At 41.6% G+C, this 12,781-nt stretch overlaps 1 protein-coding gene across 1 annotated transcript in view; it reads right to left on the bottom strand.

The window, feature by feature from the left end:
* Positions 1 to 12,781, bottom strand: part of KNG1 (kininogen 1) — a 60,504-nt gene that overhangs the window by 40,510 nt on the left and 7,213 nt on the right. The window contains exons 3-5 of the mRNA XM_086944352.1: positions 5,844 to 5,931; positions 4,185 to 4,357; positions 1,117 to 1,218 (exon numbers count right to left, since the gene is read on the bottom strand). Coding sequence (XP_086800478.1) covers positions 1,117 to 1,218; positions 4,185 to 4,357; positions 5,844 to 5,931 — 363 coding nt within the window. The remainder of the gene's footprint in view (positions 1 to 1,116; positions 1,219 to 4,184; positions 4,358 to 5,843; positions 5,932 to 12,781) is intronic.

The raw sequence follows: 12,781 nt of genomic DNA on the forward strand, positions 1-12,781 counted from the left end.
TGGTCTTAAATTTTGTGCTTGCAAGCAAACAATTAGGTAACTCATGTACTCATGTAATTAATCTGTGGTCACCTTTGAAATGTAAAAGCTACTTTGTTTGACTTCAATACAGTTTTTCTTCACTTTTCCCATTAGTGCTGTAGGTCTGGATAAAATTGATACCCCAATAATAGTGTTCCTTTATGAGTTGGGGTGAAAATAGATTACACCCATTGGAGCATGCTGTTTCTCCACAACATGAGCACCTGAGGCTCAAGAACACATACGCAGTGGGATACTAAGGATTTGATTATGCCCTAGCATCAGAATCACCCTATCGAAAAAGTGCACGAGTGACACTGTTATTCCTACAATGCTCCTGTGTAGGTACCATTGTTACGAGAAGTTTCTTGACTTTGCTGATAAACATGTGTGAGTAGGTGGGACAGAGGTTAATCTAAGTACAGTTTGCCATGTTGACTTCAGTGTGCCTGGAAGGAAAGTGAAACAAAAAGTTTTACACTGACTTTCAAACATGGTTAAGAAACACTAAGGCCTAATTTTGTATGTTGCGGAGAGAGCACTCTGTTGCAATGGCGATCTTGTTCCCTCCCCGCCAACATAGTCGTCCGCCCACCCAATGTAAATGCGGGCAGACTTTAAGTTTGGCCATGACGGTGACTACTCCGTAAGAGACAGTAAAAAACACAAAATACCCCACTCCCCACCATGGGCGAGGACTCCCATGGCGAGGGTGACAATATCTTTTTTATTTTCAAAAAGAAAATCCTGCATCAGAATTTTTGTTTTCGAGAAAAATAAAACTGTTTGGTGCAAGGCTCCACCATGTTGACGGGTCCCTGCACCACCGTGACGGGTGTTCCTGCCAATGCTTGAGAAATGACTGCCAGCTGTGGTCATTTCTAAATTGGCAGGTGGCATCTCTACCAGGGCAACAGCGTAATTTACTCTGCCGGTCTGGTTGAAAAATGGGACTCCCACCAAAAATTAAATTAGACCCTATATTAAGATTCTATGTTGTAACCTTTGTAGCACACTAGCACAAGAAATGTAGGACACCTACCCTGGTTCCTAATATCATTGGTAAAACATGTGTTACTTGTATGATCTACTTACCTCACCCATTTTGCAGTCCGGATTTAATTCTAGAATTGTATTCTTGACGCAGTCAGTTTCTTTGATTGTATATTCAATGTCATAGTTCCACCCAGCTACTACCTGTAATAATCATGCATGAAAAATATGAATAATTTAAAATATGCTTAAATGTAAATTACGTAAAGAAATTATAAACAATACATAAAAGCTAAATGCATACACCGGAGCACAATACATGACCGCTAGTCTGAAATTGTGAAAAGATATTTTAGTATTCTTGTATATGAGTTTTAACAATTATTTGCCTTCATTTGCAGGTACCGAATCTGAAATCATAGATTGCAGGTGGCCTGGGCCCGACGAGCCCCCAGAGCCCACACGCGCCCCAAACCCTAAGGCGCCACTTCTCACCTCCAGCAAAACTTAAGGTAGGTCGCAGGGGCAAGTCACTCCCCTACCCCCCAGTGACAGCGTGTGCGGCCATGGCCCGATTTGACCTCTGAGCCGACACACGCCCAGCAATCCGTTGCCCCCATGATAAGAAGGGAGGGGGAGGGAGACTCTGGGGGGAGGGTAAGCGAGCTAGCCAACCCCCCTCCCCCACAACACAAGGATGGCGTACCCAGCCTAGGCCTGAGCCTACCTCGTGCTTAGACCCGCGTTTGGCGCTGGACCTCAGCAAGGGGACCGGCAGGCTTCAGAAAGGGATCCTCAACCCACGCGTCCCCCATGAAACAGGGCGAGGGGGCCGCCGCCAGGCAGCACGGCTCTCTCTTACCTCCGGAGCAGCCTGATGTGTAGGCCGGTGAAATCATAAGATGGCCGCCGCCTCAGCTCACCAAGGCTGATTCATTTTCACTCTTGTTGCCCTCCAGTTCCCGTGCATCCACGGCCCCTGCTTGGGCTCTGCCATGTCCCTGAGGTAAGGAAGGACCAGGGGGGAAATTATTGCTGATAACCTGCCATTTAGGGGTGGATTGGGGGCCCTGTTGTGCAGAACGCAGGAGAGACGTGTATTGTTGGGTCTCCTCCCTGGCCATGCCCCCCATCAGTGCTTAATTTGAGCTGATGGTTGCCGGTGGGGGCCACCAGCACTCACTTTGAGGACCGACACATATATTTTCAGGTCAGACATTTACAAGAGCAAGAGAGGGAGAAACACACAAAGGTCAAAGAATGAGAAAGATGAAACACTGTTACAAAGGAAGAAGCAGAAACCTGTAGGAGACAGATAAAGGGGCAGGGAGTGTCTGTTAGTGGATTAAAGTGGCGTGAGGTGGATACAGGACTACGCGTCTTGGTATTGTGTGCCCCAACTTTCAATTGCTCTGGCCGTGTGCTTCTGAGCAGAGCCCCGGGAAGTGGCACTCATTCTTTTACAAGTTAAGCACTGACTTCCATTCATGACAACAAACTGCATGGGGTAATGGTTCAGTCCAGTAAAGTCATTGACTTTCTTGCCCTGTGCATTTTGGTATTAATGATTATATGTGTAAATGATCTGAAAGTTAGTGCGCTTCAGTGTCAGGGATGGTTGACCAGTCTTTAGTTTGATAGTTTCTCCTCATATAGTTCCCCTTTTATTGCTTTGCTTTTCCATTTTTTTTATTTTTTCTTAAGAGGATACTACAGCTCTCCGGGCAGTGCTAACGGGTTGTCTGCATGCCGCTCACTTCATCTGCAGTGCACCACGTCCTACATAGCCACTTCTTTTAAACCACACGCCCAATATAGAATTCGGTTGTCCATGGTATATCATTGTTTTACCATACCAAGATAGCAAACACGTTGGTTCTAAATACAGCGGCCACTTTAAAGCAAGAGACTATTTACGATACCTTTGCAGTACAGACACCCTTTGCTATGCTTAGATTACTTATTGCAAGCATATGTAGTAGTGTTTAGATGACAGTATGTTTTCTTCTTTCTACTTGTATTCTTTTAGTTCATCCTCCGTATATTGTTGAGCTTGTGTGTGTTTTATTGTGGTTGTGTCAGAGGGTGAATGCAAGAATGAGTCTGTGGATGGATTAATGGATGCATGCGTGCAAAGATGAGTGACAGAGTGCTTGTATGAGGACCTGCCGAGTGCCTAAAACTTTAAAAACAAAAAAGGCCCTTTCATACATATGCTAAACCTTTTGGCACTGCCAATGATTGGTTGTTATGGATATTTGAATATGTGCTATTAAAAGTAGTTGTGTTTATTTGTGTGTGAGATTTTATAGAGCAAAGTAAGCTTGCCTGTAACAAGAATTGTCCAGAATCAGAGGGTGGGAGGTAGACCAAAACCTTAGTGGTGCAAAATAGCGGATGTACGTCAGTACAACACGATCAAAATCATTGCAGTACTTTACGACGCAGACATTACAACGCAAGTCGTTACAACGACTTGCGTTGGAGGGCGCTGGATTGTGGATTAGTTTAATTTTCTATTCCAACTCCAGCCCACGTAACAGTAGGAAAGGTGTTGGAATAGAAAATCAAACTATTCCTTTAACAAGAGCGCCATCCAGTGCAAGTCGTAGTAACAACTTGCGTTGTAATGGCTGCGTAGTAAAGGACGCGCGGTGTAAACACCGCGTTGTAAAGGATGTTTACCAAAATAGCAGTGTTGATCATTGAGAGGCGGAGTGACTTCTTTCCCTCAGGTCCATACTCTATGATCCATGCAGTACCCCTTAAATGTAGCCTGTCTATTCAGTGGTCTAACAAGGGTACCATGGATCCAAGCTGCCTGCAAGGAGACTGACCCAACCGCAGGAAGGGACAGTCATACCTGGGCTCTTGAGGGACCCTCACTTCCAAGGGCCTTGGTGCCACTGTACTTGCTGTACACCTGGTAGATTCACCCCTGGCTCTATGCCCGCATGAACACACATGCAATCCCTTTCAGTCAAGTCAAGTCAAGTCAAATAACTTTATTTTGATTCCATATAGAAATCATAAAAGTGTACATAGACAATTTTAAAAGACATTGCAATTAATCCACCATAAAATCACAGTCAGAAAGAACATATAGCCCCCAAACATATGGAAAGGGACACTCACTGAGCAGCACACATACAAATATTGCAAATACATACCTGCCTGGTCGCCTTCTTTACATTTGTCACATTGAAGAGATTAGGTTGGTTGCTTCCGTCATTGAATATTTTAACGGCATCTTTGAGGATGGGCACCAGCTCCTGACTGTTGGTGGGTATGGGATGTGGACATCCAAGACACGTATAATGTGTAGAAACCACAGGACCTTCAGCTTAAAGAACAACATAAAAAATGTCAGCTTCAGGCAAGTAGCATTGCCTTTCAATCCTCTCTCTCTCCCTCCCTCTTGGACAGCATCTCTGTTGTTCCACCCAATGGCATGTGATTTGTGTCACCTATTGGGATTTTTTTTAGTTCTAAATTAATTGCATTGGCACAGCACTTAGTACTCCTGACGAAGCATTCAAACATTTTATGAACTAATCAGTAACCCAAAGTTAAAGTTTAATCCAGTAGTTATTCATTAGAATTGTTGGTTATTGGGTTAGTATTGTGCTGTATGTAAACTGGGTAAATTCCTTAATTTTCAAGTTCTGATTTATCAAGTTATTAGGAGTTAGGTGTAATTATTAGAGTGTGGTGAAAAAGTATGGCGAGGAAATAGGGTGGAGGAGATTAGATATTGTGAGGTATCAGGCACAGGGTAAACAGAATGAGACATAGTGATTTGTGGGAGCTGATGGAGTAGATAGGTTAGATAGGTTGTGGCATTGCAGGAATTGTAACCCAGAAGGAGAGTTTATTATTCATTAGGAGGGGTTATGGCTAGTTTACTGAAGTTTAGTAGCCAGCAGGCATGTGAAAATGAGAGGCACAAAGACTGCCTACAGAGGCTACCTGAAGCTTAGGTGGTTCACTGCAACTCTTTGTAACATGCAACTTGAGCACTGCTAAACCAACTGCAGAGGACATATGTTTTCCATATGTATGGCTGCCATTTATTAGAGATGAGCGAGCCACAAATTAACAGGACAGCTGAGCCAAGGATCTGGCTTGGCCCTGACAGCCATTGCAAGAATTGAGCCATGCAAACCTCTTGCATTTAAATCACAAACATCATGTAAAAATGATAACTTTTCTTCAAAATTAAAAAAAGTGTATTTCTTTAACATGCAGAAGCATTTCACCTTAGTACATCAGATTATATTCACTGCAGTGAGGCACCTAATAATAGTAACACTTTCTAAACATAAACATAGGTGCATGCCTGGCCTTACCCGCTCCGACCACAATGACATTAGTGAAGTACGTGGGAAGTCAATTGTCATGTGTACCCTGTATTTGCCCTAGAGACTTAATATAGATGGAGCAATATTACAGTGTATTAAGAGATTTATATATATTTCACATCCTAAACGTTTGTTTTTCACGGTGCTCTCGTGTGATAATGAAGAAAACAAAAGCTTGTTGAAAGGAATTATTTGCCTAAGATCACAGTTTTGTCAAGCCTGGCTTTCTGGTTTCACATTGTGCAATGCACCCACTAGATAGGCATCTCTTGCTCTTTCTTCTTTTACATCAAAGGTTAATCATTTGTGTTCAATTCTTGTGGCATGAGGTTAGAGTGTGGGTTGCAGGCAGGAGCCACATGAAAGCTCTACTTACTTTGTTTGGGCTCAAGGGTCAAAAAGAACCTGGAGCTGAGACAGAGCCAGGCACCTGGCTTGACCTTTGTACCATTATTAATAGTTACATACCTGGGGTAATATTGCACTGCTGAGAAATGATGCTGCTTCGGTTCTCTGCCTTCTTGATATAAATATGAGCTTTGCATATGCCTGTTGCCTAAAAACAAAGAAAAAGTGTGAGCCTCATTGAAGCCTTTTAGCAGAAATATGGCATCTTTAAGGCAACATATTAAATAGGTTGCTACATTTGTAATAGAAATTCATAACAATAAAGCATATAGTAAGAGAGTGCTTCTGAAGACTGTAATGGGAAAAGGGCATACCAGAAGAACTAACTAAGAAAAGAAAAAAACAAAAAAAAACAAATGGAAGGATAAAATTGTGAGGCACAGATAGATTTCATCCCTATCAGAGCTCCAGGCTCAGGTCGCTCAAGAGGAAGCGTGATATATCATTTTGATCTTAAGCCATTGAGCAGGTTGTGCTTCTTATATTGCAGGGAGAGTGAGCTAGTTGTTATGGTAGAAAGGTAGATCCTTGTGGCATCAAATTGTGAAAGTGATCCAAGCACATAAAGGGAGCCAGCTGGGGTTGACAAATAAATGGGTGAGGCAGCCTGGCACCCGCGATTGGCTAGGTAGTTGTGAGGTGAACAGCCTTTTCTGGGGCAAGCAATCTGATAGTGCAGCATTGTTCCTATGAACAAGCGGGAGGGCCAACAATGGGACAGTAGTCCTGAAGTCTTATATGGAAAACATGGAGTTCATTTTTTTGGGGATATTGAGTTTGAAGTTGGCAGCCCCAACTATTTGGGTGATGTAGGGTTCCACCGTTAAGACACCCACCCAGTATGAAGCGAGGTATTTATAAGTAAGTAAGTATTTATTTATTTGTACATGATTAATTAAAATCTTTACAAATAGTAAAACATTGTTAAAAGTTGTTAAAAGTTCATTATACGCGATTTCCGCAATTTAAAGTATGAAGCACAGGGATTTTGCATGAGGGACCATAACTGAGGAGATCTCAATAGAGTAGCGGCTTATGTCATCAATAGACATGTGGGATTTATTTTGTAAGAAGGATCAACTCAGCCTTCATAGGTTTCAATTTCAGGGCAAGGGAGGTTTTCCTTTCTTGAAGAGAGCCTATATCATCTTCTAGATCTTCAGTCTAAGAGGGATCAGAGACTGGGTGTCATCTGCATACAGGTGAAATACGGTGGGAGAAGGAGGGTGCGTAGAAGAATACAGTGCTACACAAACGCTCACCTAATGTCTGTATTAGGAGGCAAATGAGGGCTGATCTCCTTCAAAGCCCTGCAACCAGATCTCAATTGTTTATTCTGTAATGCTTTCAGTGGGTCTGTGTTTGAAACATTCCTGCTAGCTAAATTATCTTTCAAAATATTAAAATGTTAACAAAGTAATTTTTTGCCAAACTAGTTTTTGAAGTCTAGGGATAGAATTGAGGAATTAAGGGTTAAGGAATAGTCTTCTTTTTAGGTCTGGCATTAGCCAAGACTATTTTTTAGTATATATATATATATATATATATATATATATATATATATATATATATATATATATATATATATATATATATATATCATGCTCACTGTGTTGTCCAACTCCCAGGCTGCAAAGTGTGACTCATCCAGGCCGGATCAATTAAATATCAGGAAGCTGCAGTCTTACATGCCTCTCCAGACCGCCACTGCCTCTGAGGAAGAGTTGATCTCGAAACGCGTCAGGCAGCGGTCTGCTGCTTTTTAAAAGACTGGAAAATGCGTGCTGTTTGTACCTAATAAAGGCTTGATGGGGAACAAGCGGTTTGGAGCTCGAGTGCCGCTCAATTCTTGGACACCCCAGTGAGCATGATATATATATATATAAAAATATAAATATAAAAAATATATATATATGTGTGTGTGCATGTGTATGTGTGTGAGGTAATTGTCAGTGCATTGTGAGGGCATGCGTTATAGTTGTTTAGGGCATGAGGTATACTTCTCTAATGGGCAAAGAAACTACAGTGTCCCAGGGGATGGGGTCACAACCCCCCTCTCCTTATTATAAGGCATGGCCTCAGACGATGGCATCTCTGGGCCTCAAGTTACCTCTGGACAGGGGTGCTATGCACTCCTCCCCTTATATAATGCACAACCTCGGGGTAGAGTGCGATCAGACCAGACTTCTCACTGCATTTCAGCAGCAAGTCCAAAGACACACTACGGTCTTTAACCCCTTCCACGCGGGGCTAATTCCCCCGCGGTGCGGGGGAGGGGCCGCGCGCGGCGCCGAGGTGCTCGTGACGAGCTCAGCTCGTCATACTGCACAGTGGAGCTGTGCTAATGACGAGCTGGACTTAAGTTAAGATTTTGTCTTAAGTCTGTCTTAAGTCTGTCTTAAGACAAACTTAAGACAAAATCCTAACTTTTGTGAATACGGAAAGTAGTAAGTTTAGGATTTTGTCTTAAGTTAGTTCTGTGAATCAGGCCCGTAGTTATTAAAAATGCATTGTGATGGCGTGTGTTGTATAATCATGCGTTGTAACAGATGTTGCAATGTACAAACTGCATGGTAAAAGCATGCGTTGGAAATGTTTACGTTGTAACGTGCCCTATTCGTTGTATACACTTTATTAATCTGTTAATATTATTTCATTTTCTAAGCAGCAGCGGACCCCCAGGGGTCCCAGTCCACAAGTTAAGAACCACTGGTGTAGAGATCTTAGCGGAAGAAGGCTGTGAAGAGGGAGGAGCAGAGTGCAAGAGTTCTAAAATACAAGCCATGCTCTGGATTATGAATATGTAATAGCTTTCAAAGCATGCCATATGCAATCCAAAATCATTCCTTCTAAAGATGCTCGTTATAGTTATCAGAAGGCTTACTAAAGATTGCACGAATGACGGAAGGAATGTGTTAAGATGCACCCGTACAGCAACATAAGGGACATTCCCAGCACTGGACAAGGGCTGAATGGTGCAGCAGGTGCAGTGGCACCCGGGCTCAAGTACTGTGGGGGCAACCAAACCCTGATTATTTCTATATTTATTTAACGAACCGGAAAAGATGTAGCTTGGTCAGTGAGACTGGAGGAGCGTGAGCTTCAGAGAGGTTTAAGAGGCAGTGAAAGAGAGAGGAGTGGGGATTGGTGGGAGCGCTAAGTGAGAGAAACACAATTTTTTGTAAAATAATTAATATTTTTTAGGGTTTTCAAAACAGAGATGAGAAAGAGTGTGTGTGGTTGTGTTACTCTATCTATGCATGCAAAAACGCCAGGTGACATCTGACAGATAGAGAGGTGAGGTGCAGGGGCCAGGCAGCTGACTTGGGAGCACATGGTTCAAGGTTCGATCCCCGGCTGCGGTGGCAGCTCAGCTCAGCACCATGTGACTCTGGACAATAGCTCACTTAATTTCCACGACGGCCCCCAGCGCCTTGAGACCCGTAAGGGTGAGTAGTTCGCGCTTTACAAATACGGATTTACATTTACAGACATCTCATCATACCTGACTGAAAGCACCTGTACCCAACTATTCATCTGAAAATACATTTATTAGGGGGGGGGGGCGTAACATACGAAAAAACCCTCCCCCCTTGAAGCTACGCCCCTAGCAGGCATGCAACCTATTTTCCCCACATGCACTGGGAACCTTGGCAACCTTGCTACTCTACTGGGTTCCAATTTCCCAGGTGTCATTATGTTTAGAAAATACATGATAGTAAGCATCTGGGTTCAGAAGCAGAGTTCCTGGTCGCTCCCTACATTGATCTAAATAGGTCAAGATGCGCAACAACTTATTTTTCCGACATTTCATACCACCATGAGAACAATTGCTGCCTTCCTTAAAGTTATTGTATTTTCCAATATGGCGTGCTAACAGGGTTGCACCACTAGGGGGCAGTTTGAGTTCAGAGAACAATTGTAGAAGCCACGTTTTAGGTTTTTTATTATTTTTTTTGTTCAAAGAAGTCTTATTGAGTTTTTACTAGTAAACAAGGATAAACAGCAATAATACTGATAATAAACAAAAGAAACCACAGGGCAGCTCTTTACACATAATGTCCACGGACACATACAATGAACTTGTACTTAGCACATGTTTGTACTTTATTCAATGATTTATGACAATTTTTCACTCGACACTACTATAATACAGAGTACCTTTACTGTAGAACTTGAGAATGTACTTACAAGTATGTGTTTAACTATGTTAATTGAAGTATTACTTGATGTTCGATTAAGAACTCATCTGTATTTTGTAGACATATATAAAATGGATGACCGAGAATTAATCATTTGATGTATGTTTAGTAAAGTGGTGGGCATTGACAGCTGAATGTATTAGAATTCTAAAACCTTCCTCATGTTATTGTGCTTTACTGCTAATATATTACTCATGATTCCTAAATGGGTATTGTCTGAGTAACATTTAGTGATTTGAATATTAGTTCAAAACCATTCTCACATGTGTAGAATGTCATTTCAACTCAAACCACAAAACGTGTGATATATGCATTAATGTTACATGTATGTATACTCAAACTTAGTTCTCAGTCATACTTATCTTTGAGTAATTTGTTTATTAACTCAATGCCTTATTCAATATGAAGTAAATGTACTGAAGAAGTTGTATATGTTTAATTGTGCACACACATATTAAATGTGAACCATAGAATTAAATGTTTAAATTAACATAATGGTTTAGGCCTGTATTTCACCATGATGCATTTCATAAGTTACTGTATTCCAGTTTCTGCTAACGTGGGTTCTTGTGGGTATTCACGTGCATTGTTAGATTAGAATAGATACATTTTTGTACTAGAGATAGGTACATAACTTGAGAAGCAGACCATGACAAAAGCACATGGGAAACTGGAGCACTAATGAAAGGACTATTCTTTCCTGACCTGGGTGTGAGAATAAGATTTTGTCCCCATATCTAGTGTGGGACCTTTAGTGAATGTTGCAATCTGCAATATGTGAACAAACATGGACAATGGACTTTCTGTGATGGTGTGACTAAAGTGGTGTCACCTACAGACTGTATAGATTATAATAAACCGTTCACCCTGGCTGACTGGAGGAGAGCTGCCCCAAACCTCTGCGGAGAAACTCTCCAGAGCGTTGCTAAACTTTCCACTGACTTCTTTGCTGAACTCCCTTTTCTGCAGACTCTATGCAGAACTTTCCCTCATATTCCTTGCAGGCCCCTTCCATAATTCCCCACTACCCCTTGAATGGACTTTGAGAGATTTAGATCTCTAAGCTTCCTTCGGATTCTTCCCTAAGTGTGGTTTAGGCTAACCCTTATTTCCGACCCACTGAAAAATCTTGACCACTTGACACTTGTTCTACTTAATTTACCTTGCCCTGTCCCTCCCTGTTTCCTAAAAGGAACTCGTTGATTTCTGAGACTTATTAGAGTAACTGAACCATCTTCTCCTTTGGACTCTGCTTGGAATATTTAGATTACTGTTTTCTGAACACCAGTTACTGGTAGTGTTATTATGCATCTCTGCCACTGAATTGATTGTCTGTATAATTTGGGTCCGCCGCCATTTCTTTAAGAACCTTGTATCTTTATAGTATGGTATTGAGAGTGATTTATTTGAATTTAATTACAAATTTGTAATGAAAATTCTTAAACTTGGATACCAATTCCTGGTCCTCACTGTGTAGCTAATGGGTTGCACTGGATAATAAATCAGAAGTCATTAAATGCTAAATTAGTTTCCCCTCAATGTGACTAAAATGGTCCCTCTGAGGATCAAGAGTAAGTAAAGTTTGAGAAAATGCTGGATCAACAATGTCTTTTAGAACGGTCAGAGTGACCACAAAGCTTACAATAAAAAAGCTGGAGTAGTTGTTTGGGAAAAGTGCAAATTCTGCAGACTGCAGACAGCATACAGGAGAAATGTACTGAGTTTGGCTTACGCAGTGTGAACATAAGCTCCTGTAATGAATAGGACTATCATGGCATTGCATCATGTGATTTAATTTACAGACAATAAAATTAAGAGGGGTTGTTAATATAAAATTATAGAAATTGAATAGACCCAGAGGTGGGAAGAGTGGCCTCTATGGGTTAGGGTGACCCTTGTCTCGTGTACATACATGCCAATAGACCCGATTCAGGCAGGATACTCCTGATATTAAAGCCAAAAATTACTTTATTTATCGCCTGCCTGAAATGGCCTCTGCTCCAATAGAAGTCAATCGTGGAAATATATTCTCCTGATTATTTTTTTAAACTTCCCACTTTCTTTTTCCTAAATGTTTGCATGTATGGGTGTGTGGCACAGTCCAGATAATTAAATGTTTGGAGATAAAAGTGTGAGTAGACCCGGAAGCATGTGGCACAGGTGCTGAGTGGGATTCTAAGAAGGACTGATTGTTTGGAGCACTCATCTTGCTTATCTAGGGCCATATGTAGGTGAACCTTATTTACCGACTCTAAAATACCGAATTTTACCGATTCGTATTTTAGATTCGGTAAATAAGATGTAGGTAATAATTCGGTAATTTTTACCGAATCGGAATGATTCGGTAATTACCGAATCGGTATTTACCGATTTGGTAATTGCCATTGATTCCTATGGGCCTTGAGGCCCATAGGAACCTATGGCAATTACCGAATCTGCAATTACTGAATCGGTACATACCGATTTGGTAAAATTTCCGAATTGACAAGGGGGACAGGGTGTCACTTTGACACCCTGTTGCACCCCTGATTTAGGCTTGTGTGCCATATGACACACATACATGCCCTTAGGGCATGTCTGTGTGCCACATGGCACAGGTGTACATGCACAGATGTGCATGTACACAGGAATTCGTTATTTACCATGCAATAGTATTACATGGTAAATAACGAATTCTTAGGGGCCTGTGGCACTGTTTGCAGTGCCACCTACATATAGATTCACCGATTCGGTTAAGTTACCGAATCGGTATTTTACAGAATCGGTAAATTTACAGATTCGGTAAATTTACTGATT

Source organism: Lissotriton vulgaris, chromosome 11 (assembly GCF_964263255.1).
Source record: "Lissotriton vulgaris chromosome 11, aLisVul1.2, whole genome shotgun sequence".
In the NCBI taxonomy this organism is placed as follows: domain Eukaryota; kingdom Metazoa; phylum Chordata; class Amphibia; order Caudata; family Salamandridae; genus Lissotriton; species Lissotriton vulgaris.